The 23,686-nt window shown below is 46.0% G+C and overlaps 1 protein-coding gene across 2 annotated transcripts; it reads left to right on the top strand.

Annotated features, from left to right (window-relative positions):
- The first annotated feature begins 290 nt into the window (after window positions 1–290).
- On the top strand, window positions 291–22,706 carry TGM7 (transglutaminase 7). Of its 2 annotated transcripts, none has more exons than XR_001851134.3 (13): window positions 291–808; window positions 8,833–9,015; window positions 9,477–9,722; window positions 10,305–10,423; window positions 11,997–12,125; window positions 12,211–12,388; window positions 14,502–14,640; window positions 15,965–16,068; window positions 16,499–16,741; window positions 17,828–18,154; window positions 18,515–18,675; window positions 18,824–19,083; window positions 20,519–20,650. XR_001851134.3 is itself a non-coding variant. In XM_017647247.3 (13 exons), the coding sequence occupies exons 1-13, from the start codon at window positions 799–801 to the stop codon at window positions 21,055–21,057; spliced, it is 2,133 nt and encodes a 710-aa protein (XP_017502736.1). In that variant the 5' UTR covers window positions 296–798; the 3' UTR covers window positions 21,058–22,706. The 2 variants fall into 2 exon arrangements, 1 of the variants encoding a protein (XP_017502736.1); XM_017647247.3 differs by lacking the exon at window positions 18,824–19,083 and adding an exon at window positions 20,898–22,706 and having other exon boundaries at window positions 296–808; window positions 20,519–20,652.
- The last annotated feature ends 980 nt before the right edge of the window (window positions 22,707–23,686 follow it).

Genomic DNA, 23,686 nt, shown 5'->3' with positions numbered 1-23,686 from the left:
ATGTTTTTTTTTTAACCTTCCCATTGTGGAATTAAAAAAAAAATTTTTTTTAAATCACCAGCATTCAGTATCTCACTGTCAAATCACAGTTTACTTTTCCTGTCTTTTTAAAATGGGTCTATCTATATAAATAACGATGTTTACACCATTGAGATAAGCCACTCTGGTTTTGTATCCTGCTCTCCCCCTCCCCACCCCAGCTAACATTATTATATCATAGGCATTTCCCTTTGGTACTGGAAACCTTATCAACTTCATTTTTAATCAACAGCATAATCACTCACCATGTCAAGGTGCTTGGTTTTTCTTTAAGACGCAGAAGTTTCCATTTCTTCACCAGCTGTTCAAACCCATTTTCATAATCATTTGTGAATTACCCATCCCCACCTCAACACGGACTGTCAGCTGATGCCTGACACCAGACTGAGCTGGCACGGGTGAAATGGGTTCCGAGCCTCAAAGTGACAGAGGCACAATGGGACAGATCCAAACTGAGCTTTGTCTTCCACATCATTTGAATCTTCTCAACCTAAAAAGGAGGCCACAAAAACAAAAAACTTTCAGCAATTTTTAAAAAGGCTTAGGACAGAGGCTCTTTTCCTTAAGCTAAGATGCATCCCCGTAACAACGGGAAAATTAAGGGAAGGAGGAGCACTAGGAGGAGGAGGAAATGGCAGCCCCACCCAACTCAGATGGAAGGAAAGGTCTAGGAGGATGACTAAATGCTCAGAGGCAAGAAGGTCTAGGATCTTGGTACGGATTAGTTGAAGGACGTTGGCTGACAGAAGAAGGAAAGAAATGGATCAGGGTGAGTACTGGGAATCTTACTTTTCTGAGGTGCTTAACCAAGAGATGGGAGATGTTTGCAGAGGGTATGGGGTGAGCAGAAGAGACAGGAGATGTTCAAAGTTCGTTTTGTGATCTGGTTCTTCCCATTTCCTCACTTGAATCTTGGGGCACAAATCATATGTTTTCTGGGATCAGCTTAACCCTGAAGCTGTGGACAATCTTTTCTTTAACATCTTGGGACTCTGGCTCTCAGCTCCCCTTAGAGAGCTGCTGCCCCTGGCCTCTGAGTTCAGGCCGCTTTTTGGGTCCCCTTAGAACCTCTGCTGCTCTGCTTCTGGTGCTGAGAAGAACAGGGCCCAGCAGCGGGGGCCAGCCTGGCAGACACACAAGCCTGCCAGGGGAGGGTACCAAATACAATTATGTGTTTCTTAGAATTGTGTTCAAAATTATGTATCATAGACATAACTAGAAATTAGAGAAGTATATGATATTTTAATACAAGTCAGAGTTTAATAGAGAAGTCTCAAGAGGCTTGTTTATATGTTTGATTCCAGTATATTTTTATGCTAACTCTAGGACATTTTCCCCCTCAGTTGTCCCTAACTACAGTAAGCAAAAGACGTTAGATTGTCTTTGGAAATAATATACTTTAATTAAACAAGTAATACACTAAATATATATGCTTTTTATAAAGAGTAAAAAGTTCATGTATTAGGAAAGTCCAACTCCCCTTTCACATACAGCTGTACTCCTAATACTGCTCCTTCCTCACAGGAAAGAACTGTTAACAATTTGGTTAACTGCTCCCAAATAATACTAGATTATATAAAATTGTTTGTTTTATTCAATGAAACTATACAATACATATTATATGATGTCTTGCTTTTTAAAAAACTTTATCATATATCTTGGAAACCTGTGCAAGCCAATGCATATTGGTTTATCAAAAATTTGTAACGAATTACACTCTTCCATTCTGGGCACATGTGAAAATATTTCTTATATGAAAGACTTCTAAAAGAGCTATTGGATCAAGGACAATACTACTTTAAGTTTTGGTGGGTATTGTAGGGGAGGGAGAACTTAACTTTTTTTCTCTACCAATCAGGTTCATTGGCTAGAGACCTATAAATTACACTGACAAAAGATAAATTAACAAAAGAAAACACAAATAGAATTTTATTAACATATGCATTGCACCTTCACATGGGAACACTCAGTGAAGAGTAACTCAAAGAGGGTGGTTAGAACTTGGGCTTATATAGCATCTTAACATGAGAAAAATACAGTTTTAGGGAAGGGACAAGATGGAGGAAAAGAACTCCGAGTTTCTAGGCTGGAAAATTGTGGGAAGTCAAATGTAGAGGGAACTAATGAAAGATAAGGACAAATTAATAGTTTGCTATGTAGTTTGCTCTGGTGTCACCTCTGGGCTGATGAGTATCTAGGGTTGTCTCTGGTGCTTAACATCTATCCTTCCTGGTAGAGAGGGGAGGGAGGACACCTTTGTAAATGTATATCCTGTTTTGAAAATGTAAAAGCAGAGAGCTTTTCTTGTATCTGCTTCTTCTTGATGCCTTCAGATCAAAATAACCTTTAAGCCAAGGATTGTGGGATGGCATATTTAGCTGCCCTCACTATCAAACAATTTTCTCTAAAAAGTCTGTATGAATTTACATTCCCACCATCAATATACCAGGCAGTCCATTTCCCTATACCCTCACAAAATAGGCTATTGTTAATTCTTTTAAATATTTTTGAAGAGATCGAAGATAGGATCTCATTATTATTTTAGTTTGCATTTCTCTGATGATAGCAAGGCTTCTTAATATTTATAGCAACTTTTATGTAATATGGATATTAAGCCTTTGTTACATTTGCTGCAAAAGACTTAATGATGTGGCCTGTTGTAACCAGCCTGGAATACTTTTCTTCTGCCAGAAGCTGTTTAAATTGCTAAGTACAGGGTATAAATGATGAAACAATATAGTTAATCATATGGACACACTTACATGAAAACAGTGTTTCAAAGAAACAACATAATCGTACATGATTAACTGACAAATAAATGTTTCAGAGTCCAAGAAACTGCAGAACAGGGAGAGAGACCACGTGAATCCTGGAACTGGTTCTGCCCTGAGCTGCTGGCATTTTAGGATGACAAGAGCTGCAATTAACTTCTTTTCATTGTGTTATTTGGATCCCTAACACTCTACAGAGAAGCCAGGGGACCTCTTCCCAGTTCTACTAGAGCAGCTCCTTTTAGGTTTGTTTATTATATTTTCATTTGAATGAAGCATAATACTCACTTACTGGAAAAAAAAGTGAAAACCTCAAGACAACCACCACAGACCAGAGATTAAGAGCTAGGTCTGGAGTCACACTGTCTAGGTTTAAATGACATTTTTTCCACTTCCTAGGTAGGTGACACTGGGCAAGTTACTTAACCTCATAAGCCCTGTCTGCTCATGTGTGATATGGAGTTATAATTTTTTTGTTGGGTAGTTGTGGTGATAGAAGGAGATAATGCATATGAAGCCTGGAGCTTAGTAACGCTCAGGAAATATTAGCTAGATATAAAACTTTCATTACAAGTGCTAGGGTATCTTCATGTCTTGAAGTGCTTGGGCAGAGTTTCAAGGAGAAGGTAGATGCTAACTTTTCCTTGGTGAATGGGAGCAATGGGACATGTGGAGGTTGGAGAAGGGGCAGGGATTGTCCAGAGGTAGAGGTGGGCACGATCTATTTGGAGGCCACACATGGTGAAGTAGAGTTTATTCATGGCTTTGGGAGATAAGATTGGGTAGGTGTGCTGGGATCATATTGTGGCTGACTTTGAAGGCTTGACTAAGGAGTTTGGACTTGAACCTTTAGGTAATATGACACTTCTATTCTTGCACACTTAAGGGGGCCCAAAAACAATCTGCAGTAATCTCACCACACAGGAATCTTTGTCAGATAGGAATCTCAGGCAGATAAGCCCTTTCACACTCTTTAAAAGGGAAAAAATGAAAAAGAATGAAGTGTTTATCAAAGTCCCAAACTGATGGTAAGAGATGTGAAAAAAGAAGACAGTGATAGGGAAGCTGACTAAAATGAGGGGACAAAGGCAGGAGAAGGCAGGGAGCCGAGCCCAGAGGCCACAGGACATTTGGCGGCAGGTGCCAACTCTCTCTGCTGGCCCTGTTGGGGATAACTTACCTTTTGTCATCTCTGCCTGGAGCTTCTGGTCCTTCACAGTAGGCTGATTGCCTAGGACGTGGTTGGCAGTGGATCCTTTAACCTGCCCAGTCTTCATCCAAACTGGCTGAGGCCTTAGGAAGCCCTGTAAGTCAAGGTATTTCATCAAGTATTTACTTGCCTGCCACCTGCACAGGACGCCAGCCATCTCACACACAGGGCGGCCCCTCCTTCTCACCAACTCCTCTGTTTGGGTCCCCGTTAGCCTTTTGCCTAGGTTATTGTGAAACTTCTCACTGCTCTTCCCATGCTGTCTTTTTTCGCTCTGATCTGGGCTACACACCACAGCAGAGTTCATCCTGACGTACTTTCCCTTAGGTACAAAAGGAATACATGTTCGAGGCAAAAGCTTGGATAACACCAAGAAACTCAAAGGAAAGAAAAATTTCCCATAATTTTACCATGTAAGGATAATCTGTAGCATAGCTTTTTTAGTCTCTTTATCTTGGTTTTTCATATCTCATGGATTATTTCCCCATAGTTTTTGTTCTTTTTGTTGGTTACATCAAAATAAGAGGAATTAGTTTACGTATCCCCCTCTCATTGTAGGACATTTGTGTTGCATTAAGCATCCGTATACTTATATTTTTGTATACAAATTATGCCTTTCCTTAGAAAAAACTCCTAGAAGAGGAATTTAAGTATCAAAGGCATTTATGTTTTAAGGGTTTCTTTTATTTAGTGATAAATACTGATAAATTGCCCTCAGAAAGGTATAACATTTTATTCTCCAGTCAGAGATCGGTGTACCCATTGCTACTGAATCAAACAGCAGCATTTCGGCCTGGAGTCAAGCCCCTCCCTCATCCTGGCTGTCTTGCCAATGGGTTTCAGCTCTGAGCAAGTTCACTATGGATTCAGTGAAAACAAAAAGTGATAATGGAACGTTCTTGGGGTGAAAGGATTTATACCCAACTTTATTCCCACGGTGGCAGGTCAATCACTAAAATCCTGTCCACTCAGAGCGAGTCTGCATCCAGCAAGCCAGTCTCTGCCTCTGGGCCTCTCTGCCCCTGCAGTGTCTCAGTCTCTGTCCTCTGCGCTGCCACCACTCCAGCCTCTGCTCTGCTCTCCTGCAGCCATGCAGCTGTGCAGCTGTGCCACCATGTCGCCCAGAGCACAGGGTGGAGCTCTTTGTATAGTCAGTAACATACTGCCCACATGTGTGTAGTGAGCAAGGCAGCCAGGGCCAGGGGAGAATCCTGGCCACGGGATGTTCACTTTCCCCACAGAGGCCCCGCTGCGCTCACAGGCTTTCTCCCTCTCCTCCCCTACAGCCCCACTGCCTTCTTGCCATTTTGCTCTTCTCGTACTTCACACATGCACCCGTATATCTATTCAGCAAACGTCTGAGAGCAGCCACTAGGGAAGGCAGATCGTGAAAGTTAAGGGACAGGCTCTGGAGCCAGACTACCTGGGTTTGAATCCCAGTGCTGCCCAACACTTTCTGCATGTCAGGAACAATATTAACACCTCCATCATAGACTGGGTGTCAGAACATAAATTATTTCAGACGTGTAAAATGCTTCTGACGGTCCCTGGCATGTAGGAAGGATTCAGTGAACCTTAGATGTGATTATCAGTAATTAGGAACCATGCTGCATCCTAGGCTTGGGGATCTTAGGTGTGAGAAGAGGGCCAAGGTCTCTGCTTCCATGGAACAAATTCTAGATACCAGTAAGTGCTCTGCAGAAAATAAAGACGGTGTTGTGATAGCAAGTGGTCATAGGGTTGGAGGTGGGCACCATAATCAGTGGCCAAATAAAACCCTGTGTGGTGGTTACCTGTGAGCCACAACTCGAGCAGAGAGGTGGAGCCACCCAGAGGGCAGGGCTGCCTCAGGTCTGGTCTCTCCGCAGGGCAGGAGCTTCACAGTCAGAGCTCATCGCAGGAGGACGGCTATTTTATTGTTGCCTTTTTCCTTTTTTTAAGGCTGATAATATATATTTTGATCCTCTTATAGCCTTGGCTTTATATTAGTCAAGCACCAGGAGACACGTGGCCGGCCGGGGCTTGCCTCTCCTCATACACGTCATTAACTCTGGTGGGCTGGTGGCCGACAAGGCCTTGTGGGCACTCACATGTTGTTACTAATTGCTTTTGCTTGATTTCCTGCTTTGCTGAACCTCTTGTCGATCTTGGATTTCTTTTCCTGCTCCCTTGAAAGCCCTCCCTTTTGTTTTCTGAAGTCATTGTCTCCCTGACATGAAAAGCAATTCAGTGAGCTCAATGTGTAATTATGTTAAGCTGAATACAAATGAAAAGCTGAGTCTCTAATGGAGAATGCGTTTTTTCCTTTTTTTTTTTTTTGAGACTGCGTTTTTTCTGTGCACTGCAACCTTGGGTGTGGAGAGGGAGATATCTTCCTTCTTCCTCCTCCCCTTTCCTTCCCAGGCCAGGAGTCAGCTTGGGGAAAACGAAAATTGAGTCATCTGCTCTTAGGAGCTATGCTTTGAACAGCAGCCAGGAAAAGGCTGCCCCCTAGTCCCTTCTGTGGAAGCAATGTTAGCACCCCTGTGTGCTCTTTATGGCCTCTTTTGGGTATCTTATCTCTCAGGGTGGGAACCTTTGGGTATTACGTATGGGGCAGAGAGACTTTCTATGAAGGCTCAGTAGGTCCTGGTATGACACTGTCAGGTCCTTTAGGAACAAATGAGATGCAATCAATTTCCACTAGCATCCAGGCCAGTTGCTTTCAAAATTTTGACTATGACCCACAGTTTACATCATAACTCAGTTATACGTAAGATTATACTTGGTCTTCCTATGGGGACTCATGGTAGTATTTTCTATTCTATTCTTCTTTAAAAAACAATGTTCACATTTCTTTCTGTTGATTTCACAAACTACTAATGGATTGAACCTGATGTTTTAAAAATACTGTTAAATAACTCAAAAGTGTCTGTCTTAGGTCTTGCCCTGAATTTTCTGGTTCCAATAATATAACTACTTAAGTACCTAAGTACAACATTAAGAGTTTGGAAAATTTTGTACTATTTGTTCCAGTACCTCACCTTTGACTCAACCTCAAGGAAAGATATTACTAGGAGGGAGATCAAGGGACCACCATTCACATTCTGTTATCAGCCAGATGGTTGACAAATTTGCTGGAAAAATGCAAATATGAAAACTGGATTCAGTTTTACACTGTAAAGGAAATTTTAAAACACCTGATCCAACTTTCTCATTGGAATTAGATATAGTCACAGCTAGCACTATACTGAAAAGTATCTCCTAATGGTTCAGTGTTAACTTGGAAGAAAGCTCTAACAAGAATCCTCCTTTAGCCTCTGACTTGAGACTTACTGCTTGGAACCATCTTATCACCAATGACCTGGTTGAAGACATGGAAGGCAGTTCCGCTAATACCTAGGAGGAGAAGTAAAGCTTTTGGGTGAAAGTGTCAGGATTCAGAAAGGCCAGCGAGGCAGGAAAGGTGGGTGAAACCATTCAAGTGAACTCATTTAGCAAAGACATATAGAATCTATGTGGCATGGGGAAGGCAGTACAGCACGGAGAGAACAAGTAATGACTCGATAGCATCTTACCACACAGACAGTGACTGCAGTGGGGGGATGAGGACTTGATACTATGGATGAATGCTGAAACCACAATATTGTTCATGTGAAACCTTCATAAGATTGTATATCAGTGATACTTTAATAAAAAAAGAAAAGAAAAGCCACTAATCCATATATAAAAAAAGGAATCTATGTGGAAGTTCAACATACAAATGGCACAAAAACTGACTGGCAGCAAACAGCATCTAAGGCTTCTACCCACTAGATGCCATTAGCAGCCTCTCGCCCTTGTGGTGAAGGTGAGAGCAGAAGATGCCTCCTGATCCGCCACCTATCCTCCAGGGGACAAAATTTCTCTGGCTGAGAACCACTGAGATAAATCAATGTACTACCAGGCGAAAAGGCCTAATGGATATTTGTTGACAGGAAATGCGATAAATATCACCAGCAAAAACAGCAAAGCAAATGCAGTCTGAGGCTGCGTTATTACTAGTAGTAAGAGCAACTAATGGTTACTGAGTACTCTGTACTTACCACTGCGATAAGGTCTTCACCTGTGAATCTTCCCTTAATGCTCACTTGAACCCTATGAGATAGGGATGCCATTGTCACCATTTTTCAGCCAAGGACACTGATTCTAGGGGCATTAAGTGACTCACTAAAGTCTCACAGCCAAGGTGGTGAGAACCTGTACTCTTGCCACAGTGCTGCGAGAGTTTTTAAACCGTACTCGGTGTCCACATACAGTAGCAGCCCAGAAGGCAGTCTTTGCCCTCATAAGCCCAAGGTATGGCTGAGAAGCAAGAGATATGCTGCACATAACCTGGGTGACCCCCACCCTGGCCTGATATCCTAAAGTAGGGGCTTGCCTATAGCCGAGTCTCCAGGCAGCTCATTGACTTAATTCATACAAACTTCTAAAATGCCCTTTCTTCTATTATAGAATAACTTGTAGGGAGATTGTCAACAAAAGAGGTTAGGACTATGTGGTGGCACTTCAAGGGTTAAGTTTCCATTCCCTGGAAATATTTTGCTTTTTGGGCATTGTGGCTCAGGGTCCAGGTACAGAGTCACCGGGAGCCTGGTCCTCCCACTCCCAGGCCAGGACTTGCTAACTTGCCCTCTGAGGCTGAATCATGAAACTATCATGAAAGAGGGTGGCAGAAGGACTAGGACCTGGCCAGGAATTTTACCTAAGTCGGAGCCAGGTGCACAGAAATGATTGGCTGCTGAGCCCAGGGAGCTGCAGCTGGGCAGTGACCTATCCCCATCTCGGCCCCAGTGGCAGCCTTGGAGCTCACATCCGTTGACCTGCAGAGCCACAAGAATAACAAGGAGCATCACACGCAGGAGATGGGCTTGAAGCGGCTTATCGTGCGCCGTGGCCAGACCTTCATGCTCCGACTGTACTTCAACCGACCCTTCCACTCTGGGACCGACTACATCATCTTCGTGGCTGAGACCGGTGAGTTCACTCCAGCCCAAGGCAAAGTCACCTGTATGGCTCTGGCCTCTCCTTTCTGAGGCCCTCCTGTCTCTTCTCTTGAGACCCCAGGAAAGATTTTATTAGTGCTCAGCACCCTATTGGTGCTGTTAAGGAAAAATTTGACCAATTTAGCCAACTGAAGTGGTGATAATAACAGCCAAGTTTTTAATTCAAAACAGTGATAAACCTTCATACCCATTATCTTCTTCAATTCCCATGACAAGAGTTTCAGGTGGGTGCTGTTATGATCCCATTTTACAGATAAAATAACTGAGGCCCACTGATCTTATCTGGCTTGTCCAAGGACACCCAGTGGTGATAAAAGCCTTAAACCAAAAGGTTTAGCAAGTGGAGGGAGAAGGTGAGGGTCCTTCCAGGCCCTCTGAGATCATGTCATATAGATTTTAGGTCTGATTTTGGGGTTATTCTCTCCTGCACAGGACCAGAGCCCACGGAGTTGCTTGGAACCCGAGCCACCTTTGCACTCACGCAGGCCCGACAAGGGAATGTCTGGAGTGCTGCTGACTTCACCATTGACTCCAGCTCGCTCTATGTCTCCTTTTTCACACCAACCAATGCTGTCATTGGCCCCTACACTCTGAAGATAGAGATCTCTCGGAGCCAGGGTCCCAGGATGGTTTACCCCCTGGGAACTTTCATCCTGCTTTTTAACCCTTGGAGTGCAGGTATGACTTGCTCATGAGTAGTAGCGCTAGCCTGATTCATCGGAAGCGCTCTGAGAGGTGCTTCTGAGAAAACCCAGAAGAAAACAGCTGCATATCGATGCAATGTGCTCACTAAAAATCATCTTCACAAAGCTTTTCAATGTCATGATGAAAATGTTTATGGTGTGATGCTAAGTGAAATAGGTTAGGAAATGGAATACAGTGTAACCCTAATTGTATTACATATATGTGCAGAGAAAGTAAGAGTGGCCAGAACACAGTAAAATGTAATGATGGGTATGTGAGTAGTGGGGATGAGCCATCTTCCACATCTTTTCATCATCTGCATTTCTCTACAATGCGCTTGTCACTTTTATAATCAGAAAAAGAGAATCATAATTTTTTAAAGTATAGACTATATCGCCGGCCTCTAGAAAAGCACATAGTAGACTTTTAAGGGGTCCAGTCTTGATTTTTATTGCCATCAGCCCATTGCTTCTCCAATTATCCAGCAAGCTACTGTTATTACTGTTTTTTAATTTTATTACTCTGTTTGTTTTTTGCTTTGGGGTTGTGTCTCTTCCACTGCTCTTAACTGCTCAGAGGACGATGTCTACCTGCCAAGTGAAATACTGCTGCAGGAGTACATCCTGATGGACTATGGCTTTGTTTACAAGGGTCATGAAAGATTTATCACTTCCTGGCCCTGGAACTACGGGCAGGTAACACCTGAAACAGGCCTAGGGCAGGTCGCCTTTAGCTGCTTCTTAGATAACTCTGTTAGCTCACAAAGGACCACTAACAAAGTCAGGGTGTGCAGTGGTGGGCCAATTTCCTGTCCAGTGAGAGAGCCAAGGAAGGGGAGATGCCTTTCCATTTTAGCTTTAATTATTTTATATGAAAAACTTAAAATCTGAGTAGACAGGCTACTATAAGCCTCCATGAACCTATCCCTCAGCTTCAACAGCGATCAGTTTGTGGTGAATCTTGTTTCATTTATACCAGAGGCTTGCAAACTAGAGCCCACTGACTGTTTTTGCATGGCCTATAAGCTAAGAAAGACTTTTACATTTATAAATTGTTGAAAAATAATTTTATGAAATAATATTTTGCGATGTGCAAATTATATGAAGTTCAAACGTCAGTGTCCATATATACCATCTTATTGGAACACAGCATGCTCATTCATGCTGCTTTTAGGCTGTAGTAGCAGAGTTGAATAGTTGAGAAAGAGACCTTCTAACCTGCATAGCCTAAAATATTATCTGGCCCTTTACAGAAAAAGTTTGCAGACCTCTCCCCAACCCCTTACCACTAGATTTCTTGGAAGCAAATTACAGATACCATATCATTTAATCCAGTAATACTCTCAAATACAGCTCTAAAAGATGATGATTCTTTCTAAACAACTGAGCCATAATAAAATACCACAATTGAAAAAATGAACAGCAATTCTTTAATAACATCAAATATTCAGTCAGTGTTCAGAAGGGAGGGAATCTTGGGCTCTGGGCAACTTTTCTACTCTTAACCGCCAACCACAGTGGTGGCAGTTTCTCTCTTCCTCCCACTGCCGTCTCAGCCCTGTTCGCACACACCAGGAGGGGAGAGGCAGGGGGAAGCAGGGAGTCTTGCTAAGGAAGACCAGCTTCCCTTTCTTCCAGCTGTGACAATTTGTATGATTTTTGAAACTGAAATATGAGTGCATTTGGCAGCCAAAAGGTTTGCAACATATGTCGCAAATACATGCTGTAAACCTACGTCATGAGCCCACACGGGCTTCTCTTGTGCTCACAGCGTCGGCACTGAGCTCCTCTTCCTGATCTCAAGGCCTTCCTCATTCTTCACCCTCTCCTCACACACCTAGCCCTCTATTTCTGCATCTGATCTTATCCCGTCTCACAAGTCCTCCAGAAAGGAGAACCTCTGAATGCTCAAAGACCTCAGCTGACATCCCCAACTTCCTCTCTTCCCCTCCACCTTGTCCTTCAAAGCCCACTGGCTCCAACAGCCTTCTCCAATCCCTTCAGTCAACGGGGATCTCTCACCTCTCTGAATTCTATTTGCGTTTTCCAACAGAGCCACACAGGTTAGTTTCCAGAGTTACGAATCTAACACATTCCCAATTAGATTTATAAACTCTTTGAAGGCAGGACCTTGTCTGTATTTTGCAACCCGCACCCCCACACCCACCCCAGCTCATATACTTCATCCCTAAAAGTCTGTGTCACTGACTTGATGTTCCAAATTCTACACATTTTTACTCTTCTCTTTTCCCTCGAAATCACTTGGAAGTTTGAAGAGGACATCATAGATATCTGCTTTGAGATCCTGAACAAAAGCCTGTACTTCTTAAAGAACCCATCCAAAGACTACTCCCAGCGGAACAACGTGGTGTATGTGTGCAGGGTGGTGAGTGCCATGGTGAGGACAGAAGCTTTCCCACCCCTGATGACAGGCTGGGCTTCCCCCGGGGCACTGTGAAAACCCACATGTCTGTCCTATGCAGATCAACAGCAATGATGACAAGGGCGTGCTGCAGGGGAACTGGGGAGAGGACTACTCTGGGGGTGTCAGCCCACTGGAGTGGAACGGCAGTGTAGCCATCCTGCGGCAGTGGTCAGCCAGGGGCGGGCGGCCTGTGAAGTACGGGCAGTGCTGGGTCTTCGCAGCTGTTATGTGCACCGGTGAGTGACAGGGAGATGGGAATGCAGAATCACTCATTTAATCTTCATAATAACCCTTTGAGGTGGGGTCTTGACTATGCCCATTTTCATAGGAGTCATTGTGGTTTGCCCATCACCCCACAGCTAAGGAGTGGTGGGCACTTGGACTCAATCAGCATACTCTCTCTACTCAAGGTATCCTGCATATTCACCTGGGAGGAGGGTTGACCTGTTTTAGTCTCTGATGCAGCAGTTAGACTATTAAAATGGTTACCTGGCTAAAGAAGTTTGTGGTCCCAAAGGGGAGGCAAACCCAGATGCCTTCTGCCACCGCTCAGGCCTCTCTGCTCCAGGTGAGAAACAGGTTGGCAGAAACTTTCAGTGCAAGCTGACGGCCTGGGATAGCCTGATCTCACCTGTACATGGATCTGGCAGCTCCCAAATACTTCTGAGAGAGAGTCTTCAGGAGTTACAATGAAAGATTTGCTACTTTGCTAACTACCCTTAAGGAGTATCAACACTTTATGCATTATCAGTTATTTATAATTTAGTGCAAAGTTGTTGATCAGATTATCTGAAGATAAGGAAAGATGGAAAGTACTGAGGCGCTGGCCCATCTTCCCCACTGTGGGCCAGGAGTACCTTCCACAGCGTGTTATGCTGTGATGTTCAATAATTGTTTGCTGAGTTAATTGGTTGACTCTGAACTGGAGAATGAGGGAACACAGAATAGGGAGGATGGAGACAGGGGCCAAAGACAAAGTCCTAGATTTTTCTGAGACGGGCAGCACAGCTCAGCAGTTATGTACAGGTGCTGCAGATAGAGGAGAGGTGTAACTTTAAATCAAGTGACCTCACTTGGCTCACTTGTTTGCTGGAAAATGCTCAGCATGGCACCAGCCTTTCTTACAGCCAGTTTGCACTGAGCTGGCTTGGCAGGTGTTATGAAGGAGGGCTCCAGCCTTTAGACCCTGGGACTAGAGGGAGAGGGCTAGGTCTGTGTCCTTGCTCTACCTCTGAGGCTCCCCAGGCCCAGGCTCTGGCCTTCTGGGGCCACTGAGCGAGGGGGAGCTGCTCTTGCCAGGCTGCCTCTGGCTCCGTGCAGCCCTTGCCTAGTGCTCACTGCTAAGGGTTTTGTGAAAAGCTAGGAGCTACCCTGTGCTGGGAATGGAGAGCTGATTGTGGAAAGGTGTCCTCCCTGTGGAGCTTTTGAATGAACTGAAACAAAAAGATTGGTCAGTCTCAATAGTCCTCTTACTTTTCAAAGTATAATAATCCTCCCAGTAGCTTCAGGAGGCACCTTCTACTCCTCCTGAGCAGGAGAGGGGTGGGATAAACCTCTAAATTTCTCACCTCGCTGGCAGAGGTGGGGACCTATGTTTCGAAAGGCACACCTGACTTTTGGCTTGATTTTATCTGTATGAAATGTGTGGTGCTGCTGGTGGTATGTTCGCTGTGCATGACTGGATCAGCGAAATTGACTCCGCTTTCAGAAGCCTTTGTAGCACTATCCCGAGCAGCCACGAGAGGGTACTGTTGCTTTACCAAAGATGGTACTGGCTTCATTGGACCTGCAGGTTCTGTCACTGTATTCCACTTACCTCTAGAAGTCTGTCTTGCCCTTCTATACATTCTTGATTTCAAACCCTTGTCTTTTAGAATTTCAGAACTGAAAAGCATCTGACCCAACTCCTTGTTTTGTTACACATAAGCAGACTAAGGGCCAGAGAAGTTAAGTCACTTACCTAAGGTCACAAAGCCTCTCTTCTGAAATTGCCCACCACACAGGCCTCAAGTTTTTAACTTTCTTTCAAATTAATGTTTTAGGTCGTCTTTTTTAAATTTGGAAAGCTGCTGAATGAGAAAAGTTCTAAATGATAAACTGAGTTGTTACTTGTTTTAAGTGACCTCAAATGATTTCTTTCTCCAGGTGGGATGGAGACCACTGATAGGACAGGTGGGCGGCAGGGCTCTGGGCCTGGGTGCAGTGCTCCGAGGATAAAGGTGTTAGAGGTGTGGATCTGCAAGAATCTTGGCCTTCTTTCTTCCCTCCAGCTTGAAAGTTAGTCTGCCTGGGAGCCAATGAGTCTCTGCCTGAATGAACTCAGTGATTCTCCACGCTTTTCTTCTCCAGTGATGAGGTGCTTAGGTATTCCAACTCGTGTTGTTTCCAATTTCCGTTCTGCACACAACATGGATGGGAACTTAACCATTGACACCTACTATGACCAAAATGCAGAGATGCTGCCAGCTCAGAAACGAGACAAAATATGGTAAGGGACGCTGTCTCAAACACAGATCTCTGCTCTGTCCCAGGGAGGATGGGAAAGCTCCGACTCTGTTGCTGATGCTAAGAGAATAATTCCCCAACCCAGGAGACAGTTCTGGCTAATGAGATCATCACATCAAACTCACTGGGGAGATAGAAGACTAGGAGATAATGTTCTGCAGCCCACAACCAAGTGAATAGATTGCTTGTCTTCTGATTACTGCCCTTAAAAACTACATTCATTTTCATCTTCCATCTTGAGTCTTTTTGTTTGGACCATTCTCTTTTTCCCCTGTCAGGGCAAAGCCTGGATTTGCTGCCTCTGCGTACATCTTCAGTCTTTCTTGAGTCCTTCTCCTTGCCCCGCTGCCTCTGTGTGTGCATGTGTGCACGCACGTGTGTGTGGGTACTGTGTATCTCTGTGTGTCCCTTTTTTATATCTTTAATCTCTTCCTCTGGTTGCTTTTTCCTGCTCTGTCCCAAATCTGATATCCTGTTTTTCCTTTTCCAGCCAGTCTGCAGGTAACATCTTTTAGTCTTGGGAGAACTAGTTGCTGTCCTTGGAGCCCCCTCCCTCTCTGAGCTCTTAGAGGAGAAAACTCTATTTAATATGCACTGATGTGTCTGAGAAGGTTTTTTCACTTATGTAGAATTCTGTCTGTGAATGCATGACCTGAATCTAATCAGGAGGAAACATCAGACAAGCCCCAAATGAGGGCCACTCTGGTTTTAAAAAAAAAATGGGGCTGTATTCAAAATGTCAGTGTACTAAAACAAAGGCAGAGGAGCTGTTCCAAATCAAAGCAGATGAAGGATACTGGACAACCAAATGCAGTGTGTGATTCTGGATCGCAAAAAATGCTATAAGTGATGCTATATTATCAGGTCAACTGACAAAATAGAAACATAGAAAGTAAATTAGACAAAATTATGTAACAATATGGAATATGTAACATTGATAATTGTACAAGATTATGTATGGAAAGATCCCTATTCTTAGCATATACACACTAAAGTAAAAACAAAAAAAATATATAATAGAAAAAAGAAATATATAAAAATAAATATAAAAAGAAAAAGAAAAGATATAATCTTTATATCTATACTGAAAGAAAGCAAATGGGGCAAAATGTTAACAATAAATGAATTGGGCATATGGATGTTCTTTGTACTATTCTTGCAACTTTAAGCTTGAAATCATTTTCAAATAAAAAGTAAGAAAAAAAAAAAAGAAACAGCAGCAATGAAATAAAGCCCTCAGTACGGTGTCTGATAACCTGGCAAATCCTCCAGAATTGTGAATATTTTTCTCCTCTTCCTTTACATAGGAATTTTCATGTCTGGGATGAGTGCTGGATGATTCGGAAAGATCTGCCCCCTGGGTACAATGGGTGGCAGGTTCTGGACCCCACTCCCCAGCAAACCAGCAGCGGTGAGTGAGGACCATGGTGGAGGGTCTGGGCTCCATGGGGAGGCTGGTCCGGGTGCGAGACCACGTGAGCAGGAGTCCAGAAAAGAGTGGAGTTTTCCCCATCTGTTCCCTTTCCCAAAGTCATGGTAGAGACAACTTGGAGTCAGGAGTCTTTGCCATTGGCAGATGGGGGACCCGGGTAAGTCTCTGGACCTCTCAGTGGTTTCCCCACCTGCAAAGTGGGGAAGATGGAGAGGATTCGGCCACATCACAGGATGGCTGTGAGGCCCGCATGACTTCACAGGCCCTGGAGAGCACGCTGTGGATGAGGGCCGTTGCTCTCCTGCTTTTCCCCGTGCCAGCTCCCGACCTCCTTCCACCATGACCAGCCACCCCAGGTACGCATGTTAGCAGCGGGGTCAGCCGTCCACAACTCCTGTTCCCTCCGCAGGGCTGTTCTGCTGCGGCCCTGCCTCTGTGAAGGCCATCAGAGAAGGGGAGGTCCATCTCGCCTATGACACCCCATTTGTGTACGCCGAGGTGAATGCTGATGAAGTCGTTTGGCTCTTCGGGGATGGGCAGGCCCAGGAAATCCTGGTCCACAACACCAGTTCTGTTGGGAAGGAAATTAGCACCAAGATGGTAGTGTCAGATCAGCGCCAGAACATCACCAGCTCCTACAAGTATCCAGAAGGTGCTTGGAGCCCCAGGCATTTGGGGGAGGGGGGGAGGTATGATGTCTTTTGTGTTGCCTCCCAAAGAGCTGGCTCTCAGCTAAAACCTTCTCCACCCAGCCACCACATCATTGAAGATTCCCATGTGGCCCTAGGATAGGGTTGCTGGATGTAATAAGTAAAATACAGGGTGCCCAGTTGAATTTGGATTCCAGATAAATTCAAATCAACACATATTTTATTAGCATAAGCATGTCCAAAATATTTCGTGTGACATACCAAACATATGCTGTTTATCTGAAATTCAAACTTAATCGAACATCCTTTGTTTTATCAGGCAGCTCTCTCGTGGTCTCCTGCTGTCCTGGCAGTGGGGGTGGCGGCAAGGGGAGAGATGGGCGCTCAAGGCAGTAGAGAGCTCCTGGGCCTGTGGAAGGCGGATGCCCCTGGGGAGGCCTGGGTGGACTCAGGCTGCCTGGACCCACCCTTGTGCCTCCACCTTCCCATCTATGGAATGAGTTAACTACGTCAGAGGCTGTGTGAGGGTAAATGAGCAAATACACAGAAAGCACTTGTGTACATAGTAACCGCCCTAGAGAAGTGCACAGCGTGGGGTGAGCTGGGGTTAAGCCCGGATGTTGAGTAGCCCCAAAGGGCAAGAGCTGAAGTTCTATTTAAAAGGCTTGAGCATGTACTTCCAAAGTGAGGGTGCTGGTGGGGGAGAGAATCCTCTGGCTTTGATTATGAAGTTAGCGATGAGGGCAATATTGATGACAAAGAACAGCGCTGCGGGCTTATATTCAGCAATTTATTTAACCCCAATTTTTGGCAATTCTGTGAGGCAAAGAGATACCCTGGGTTATAGGTGACAGAACTGAGCACCAAGAGATTAAGAGACGATGACAGAGCAAGGACTGAACCGAGCGCCGAGCAACAGCGCCCACCACGCTCTCAGCCTCGATGCTGTATTGCCCTCTCTACAGCTCTTCATGTGGTTGGGGCTTTAGGAGGGCAGCCGGAAGTTACTGGGAGGCGTGTTTCCCAAAGGCCATTTGGTCCTCTCCACCCCTCCCACTGCTGTCTTTCCTGGCTCTCCTTCCTGCCAGGATCCCCTGAGGAGCGATCTGTGTTCATGAAGGCTTCCCGGAAGATGCTGGGCCCAAGCAGGGCCTCTTCACCCTTCCTGGATCTGCTGGGGTCCGAGGGCTTCCAGGACCCACCGGCGCAACTGCAGCTTCACCTGGCCAGGCCGCCTGAGTGGGGGCAGGACCTGCTGCTGAAGCTGCATGCCCGGAGGGTACCAGACAGAGCCCACCCCCAGGGCCCCATCAGGCTGGAGGTGCGTTTCTGTGCACAGGCTCTGTTACACAAGGGCGGTGCCCGGGAGCCCCTCTGGAGGAAGACAGCGCACCTGGACCTGGACTTCGGGGAGGGTGAGCAGGGCAGTTACTACAGGAGGGGGCTTTGGGGCCATGGACAAAGCTGAGCTGACTCAGCTGCATCTCCCAGAGACCCCTGCACCCCTGGCACCCACTGCTGGGCAGTGAAGCTGCTGTTGGCAGGAGGTTGAACGCCGTGGGCGGGACCTCTGCTGCTATCCCACCAGGTGAAATGTAGCAGTGCCCTGGGGGTCCATGGGGCAGGGCACTGCCTGCCTCTCTTTTACAGACTCCCATGCATGCTCTCTCTCACACGCAAACTGCTTTTTCTTCTCTGACACATAGATATTTTCTCTCTCTCCTTCTTTCTGAGATGCATTCCCGGGACACAAGATGCCTTTTGTCTGTGCTTAGAGGTACGGCTGCCGCTCTTGCTACCCTTCGACAACTATAGAAAGAAGCTGATGGATGAAAAGCTGATCCGTGTGTCTGGAATTGCCAGGGTGGAGCAGACAGGAAGGTCCGTGCTGGTGCTGAAAGATATCTCTCTGGAAACTCCCCACTTATCTATTGAGGTGAGGCATCTGGTCAGAGACTGGGCCCAAGGGCCCTCTGACTCACCCAACCCAGGGGCCGGGGATACAGCAACGAACAAGACACAGTCCCCGCCTCAGACACCAAATGATGATTAGAGCATGGTATAGGGTTGTCTTCTGTCTCTAGGCAACATGCAGAGCAGGCCACGCTGGCATCACAGAGGAGGTGACCTTTGGCAGAGAATGCATAGGAAGACACTGTAGAGAGAACTGAGGTGGAGATGAAGGCATCTTAAGTAAGCAAATAGCTTTGCAGAGGTGAAGAGACAAGAAAGGCAGTGACAGAGATGGAATAAAGGAGACGGACTTCAGAGAGATCACAAGTTCAATCCCACGGCTGACTGCTAATAAGGCAGGGATGACAAGAAAGAGGGAAACAAATGAAAGGTGAGTCTCAGATTCTGAGTTCAGAGGCCTGAGTGGCTGGTGAGGCCATCACTGAGGAAGGAATGAGGAAGGAAGGACTAACGACGAGGACAGAGAGGTTCCCCATGTCCTACCACCAGGGCTTCCTTGCCCTGAAGCCTCCTTTCCCCACCTCCCCCTCACTCCTACAGACTTGCCCTCTGCCTAGCCCTACTGCCTCTGCACCCAGTGGATTTGTCAAAGGCGCACTCCACCCCACCCCACCCCACCTCCAGAATGAGAGGCGAGTGACCCCATGTCATAGCTGGCCACCTGACAGTTTTCACCTGGGCATGTTGTCAGGTTGTCAGGCTAAGGGATGCCAGGCAGCCTCCACGATGGTGCAAACGGTGGACAGAATTACAAGTGCAGACATGGCCTGGCGCTCAGGTGAGGGCCCTGCCATTACTCAGAACCCGGTTACAACAGGATCTGATGCAAATGCATCCAACTCCAAGTAGGCTATGAATTGGTCCCCACTGGTAAGGGACCTGGGGTGTTTTGTGTGACTACGATATATTCCAATTTTCTTTTTACTTGATCTACTTTGATACCCTGATTACCATGCAAGCAACCTGCTTCTAGAATTCTAGAATTCTTCCTTGTTCTTGCTTCTCTGGTTGACCAGAACAAGCCACCAGTATGATCTGGGTGTTCAGAGATCATTTCAGCTCAACACTCATTAACCAAATGGCCATCATTTTGCTCACAGTGCACTAGGCACTGGGGCTCCAGAAGTGACTTTAATCCCTACTCCCACTCACAGACCAAAGCCATGCTACCCTGGGACACAGACCTCACATGTGATGCATTGAACTCAACTGGAAAAACTCAGAGTACGTCTGTTGGTGTATATGAAGACAGAGCATTGTAGGGGAAATATCCTGGCTGGTGGATGGGACACCTGAGGCAGGTCCTGTCTCTGCCGTGAACATATCCTGTGACCTTGGCCTCAGAATGACATTGCTGATGGCACATGGGCAGCACACATGACACCACTTCCTTACCCCATGCCTGCATCAGACACTACTGATCAATCATGACACTCTCACCGCCTCTGGATTTGTCCTTAGGATCCTTTTTAACACAAAATTCCTATTAGCCACAAGAAACAGGTTGGAGCTGCCACTAAAATTGGAATGTACTCGCTATCCTGGACTACATGGTGGGGATAGAAATAGATTTCAACTTGGTGCCAATTATCAATTGTTGGTGGCTTCCTGAAGTATTGTGACCTAAAACAGACCAGGATATATGTTAACCTCAATACTTGCAGCTCATATTCTTCTCTCCCAATGGCAGCATCTTAGCTCCTAAGTAAGCACTCCCCGGCGGTCACCAGTGATGGGGATGCGAAGTACTGAGCTGGAGGGCGGAAGTGAGGCCCGGTGCCCGAATATCCCTGTCTCCTTTGCAGGTCCCTGAGAGGGCTGAGGTGGGCAAGGCTCTGAGAGTCCACATCACCCTCACCAACACCCTCACGGTGGCTCTCAGGAACTGCACGATGGTGCTGGAGGGAAGTGGCCTCATTGATGGGCAGATATCAAAAAAGTGAGTTTTATTGCTGTCCGCCTGTCTTAGGCTGTTCTTGGTTAAAGGGTACCTCATGAGGTCATAGGGTGGCCCACAGTCTCCTGGATGGTGCTCCTGGCTCCCAGTTTCCCACCCGCCTGGGGTAAGGTTGAGCTTGCTGGTGTTGAGATGGAGAAGGAGGTACTTATCCACCAAGAAGAATAACCAGATTACCCACCCCAGTTTATTCCTCAAGCCTCCAACAGACTCTTTTTCATTTTCAGCATCGGGACTGTGGTGGGTGGACACACCATTGAAATCCAGGTGGACCTCTACCCCATCAAAGCAGGACGCCGTCAGCTGCAAGTCCTCATCAGCAGCAGCGAGGTCAAGGAGATCAAAGGCTACAAGCACATCTTTGTTGCCACAGCCAGGGCTTCTTGAACCCTGCCCCCACCCTCCTCAGGCCCACCCTGTCCCCCAGCACCTCCCTGAGCCCTGCCACCCTCATGTCCTCCTGGCCCCACCTCTCTCTTTTCTACTCCTGAAGGTATAGGGTTCTGTTTGCTTCTTCTCTGCCCTCTTCTAGCCTGCCTGGGGGGTGGAGGGGGACATGAAGCTCTTGGAACCACTGTGCATCTCAGGAAGAGACAATAAAGATGTCTTTATTTATTACTGGCATTGTCTCTTCTGTGCTAACAAGTTGCTTTCTGCATTTAAATTGTCTTAGCAAGCCTGCAGGCCGAGGCTGGAGGGAGGTGTCCGGACGTCAGCCTGGATGTGCTGGGAGCACACTGACTGTGGCAACATGGGGGTTGCCCAGGCGCTGTCCGGCAGGACTCCTCTGCTGCCACCCTGAGAGCATGGCAACAGCCCCAGGATGACTGGGAGGCACTTCGTAGCTAGCTGCCCCCAGTGGCAGGCCCTCACTTTCCCTGACCCCATCTTCCTCTCTTGTTCCCTCACCCATCTGCTCCTCTTCATCTTTGACTCTATCCAAGTCACCCTAACTGCCTCAGCTTCTCTTCCTTTCCGTTGTTCGTTTTTGTTATTTTTAAGGACAGGAAGGCAATCTTTTGTATTTTCTTCCTGTGGTCCTAGAGATCATTTGTGCTCATTCTAGATTATTTGGGAAGAATAGAACAGTGAAAAGAAACAAAAGAAAAATCACCAAGAGCTCCCTTATCCTAGAAGAAATCTGTTAATGTTTTGCCATATGTCTTTCTGGTCTTTTCCCCCTTTTCATTGTGGCTTTTATAGTTATCATTACATGGCTATCATCAAAAAGACTAAGAGATAACAAGTGGCGAGGATATGAAGAAAAGGGAACCCTCATGTACTTCTGGTGGGAACATAAATTGGTGCAGCCACTATGGAAAGCAGTATGGAGAATACTCAAAAAATTAAAGATAGAACTACCATATGATCCAGCTATTCCATTTGGGCCAATATCTGAAGAAAATAAAATCACCATCTTGAAGAGGTATCTTCACATTCATGTTCACTGCAACATAATTGACAATCACCAAGATATGGAAATAACAAGTGTCTGTCAATGTATTCATGAACAAAGATGTCAGATATGTGCACACATTGGAATACTATTCAGCTGTAAGAAAGAAAGCAATCCTGCCATTTGCTACAATATGGATGGAACTTGAGGGAATTATGCCAAGAGATAAGTCAGACATGGGAAGACAAATACTATATGATCTCATTTATGTGTAGAATCTAAAAAAGCAGAACTCGTAGTAGCCGAGAGAAGAATGGTGGTTACCGAGGGCTGGGGCAAGGAGGAACTGGGGAGATGTTGGTCAAAGAGTGCAAGCTGCTAGTTAGAAGACAATTTCTAGAGATCCAATGCATAGCATTGTGATTTTTAAGTTAACAGTACTATTTATACTTCAAAATTGCTAAGAGACTAGATCTTAAATGTTTTCACCACAAAAAAAGAAATGATAATCATGTGACATGATGGAGGTGTTTGCTAATGTCAAGGTGGTAATCATGTTGTAATATATAAGTGTATCACATCAATACATTGTATACCTTAAATGTACACACTATTATAGGTCAATTATGTCTCAATAAAAAAATTAAAAAATAAAGTCATCATAAAAAATGGACACATTTGCATCATGGAAAATTAAGAAACTCCAGAAACACAGAAGAGGAGAGCACCGTCCTATGGGTTTTCAGGTGTTGGCCCTCTGTCCTTGCCGCCCCCGCCTGCTCGGCTGCTTGGCAAGCTCACTTGGCTCATCTCACCACCCTCTACTCCTCCTCTCTGTTTTCTATTCATTTTGCTTTCACAGGCTGCTTTGGGCAGGAAGGGCAGTAGCCTGCACACCCATACTCCACCCTTGGTGTTGGCTGCACCTGTCCCCGTAAGTGCCATTGGGCATTTCTGTGGGACTCCATCACGGCTTCGTCACTGCTGTGTTCCAGGCGGCTCCCCAACCGCCCAAAGGAACCCGAGCTGGCTCCTGCAGAAATCTGAGGTTTTGCTCCACTTGCCAAGTGACCCTCCTCCTTTGGCCCTTGGCCCTCCTGCCTGCTCGGTCTCGTGGCACGCATCTCCCTGGCTGTCACGTGTGTCACTGGAGGGAACAGTGGGTGGACTTCCTGCTGGACCCTCAAGGGGCCTCCCAAGGGGATGGGGATATTAGCCATCTCTGCCTTATCAGTCGAGCTTTCAAGTAATTTCCTCCCTCCCCACCTAAAAATTGGCTTAAAAAACCATACTCCACAGCATTTTCATCTTTTCTGTTTTTCAAGTAGGTGAGCCTGTCTGCTTCATTTCCCTTCCTCAGTGGGACCAGCTAGACAATCTCAAGCTCCCTTCCAGTTCCGACATCTCGAGGGATTAGGATGCTGGGGTTCATGCCCACTGCTGCGGAGCACCCTGAGATTAGGTCCTGAGCCACCCTGCTCTGCCATCCTCACCCTCCCCTTGTCTCACAGCAGCCCTGTGGGGCTGGCTGGGCCAGGCAGTGGTGCCCACAAAGAAAGGCTGAGAAATGTTCAGTTTGTGGAGCAAGAAGGCACAAACCAGGCTAGCACCCAGGTTCCT

This window comes from Manis javanica, chromosome 8, assembly GCF_040802235.1.
Source record: "Manis javanica isolate MJ-LG chromosome 8, MJ_LKY, whole genome shotgun sequence".
Lineage (NCBI taxonomy): Eukaryota > Metazoa > Chordata > Mammalia > Pholidota > Manidae > Manis > Manis javanica.
Note: the sequence above shows the minus strand (reverse complement) of the source record. Positions and strands in the feature narration are given on the sequence as shown.

What these genes read in the sequence shown, in the direction of transcription:
- TGM7 (XM_017647247.3), top strand. An exon ending in CATCTTCGTGGCTGAGACCG is followed by an intron (nt 9,016 to 9,476) that starts GTGAGTTCACTC and finishes TCTCCTGCACAG; the next exon opens with GACCAGAGCCCACGGAGTTG. An exon ending in GATGGGCAGATATCAAAAAA is followed by an intron (nt 20,653 to 20,897) that starts GTGAGTTTTATT and finishes TTTCATTTTCAG; the next exon opens with CATCGGGACTGTGGTGGGTG.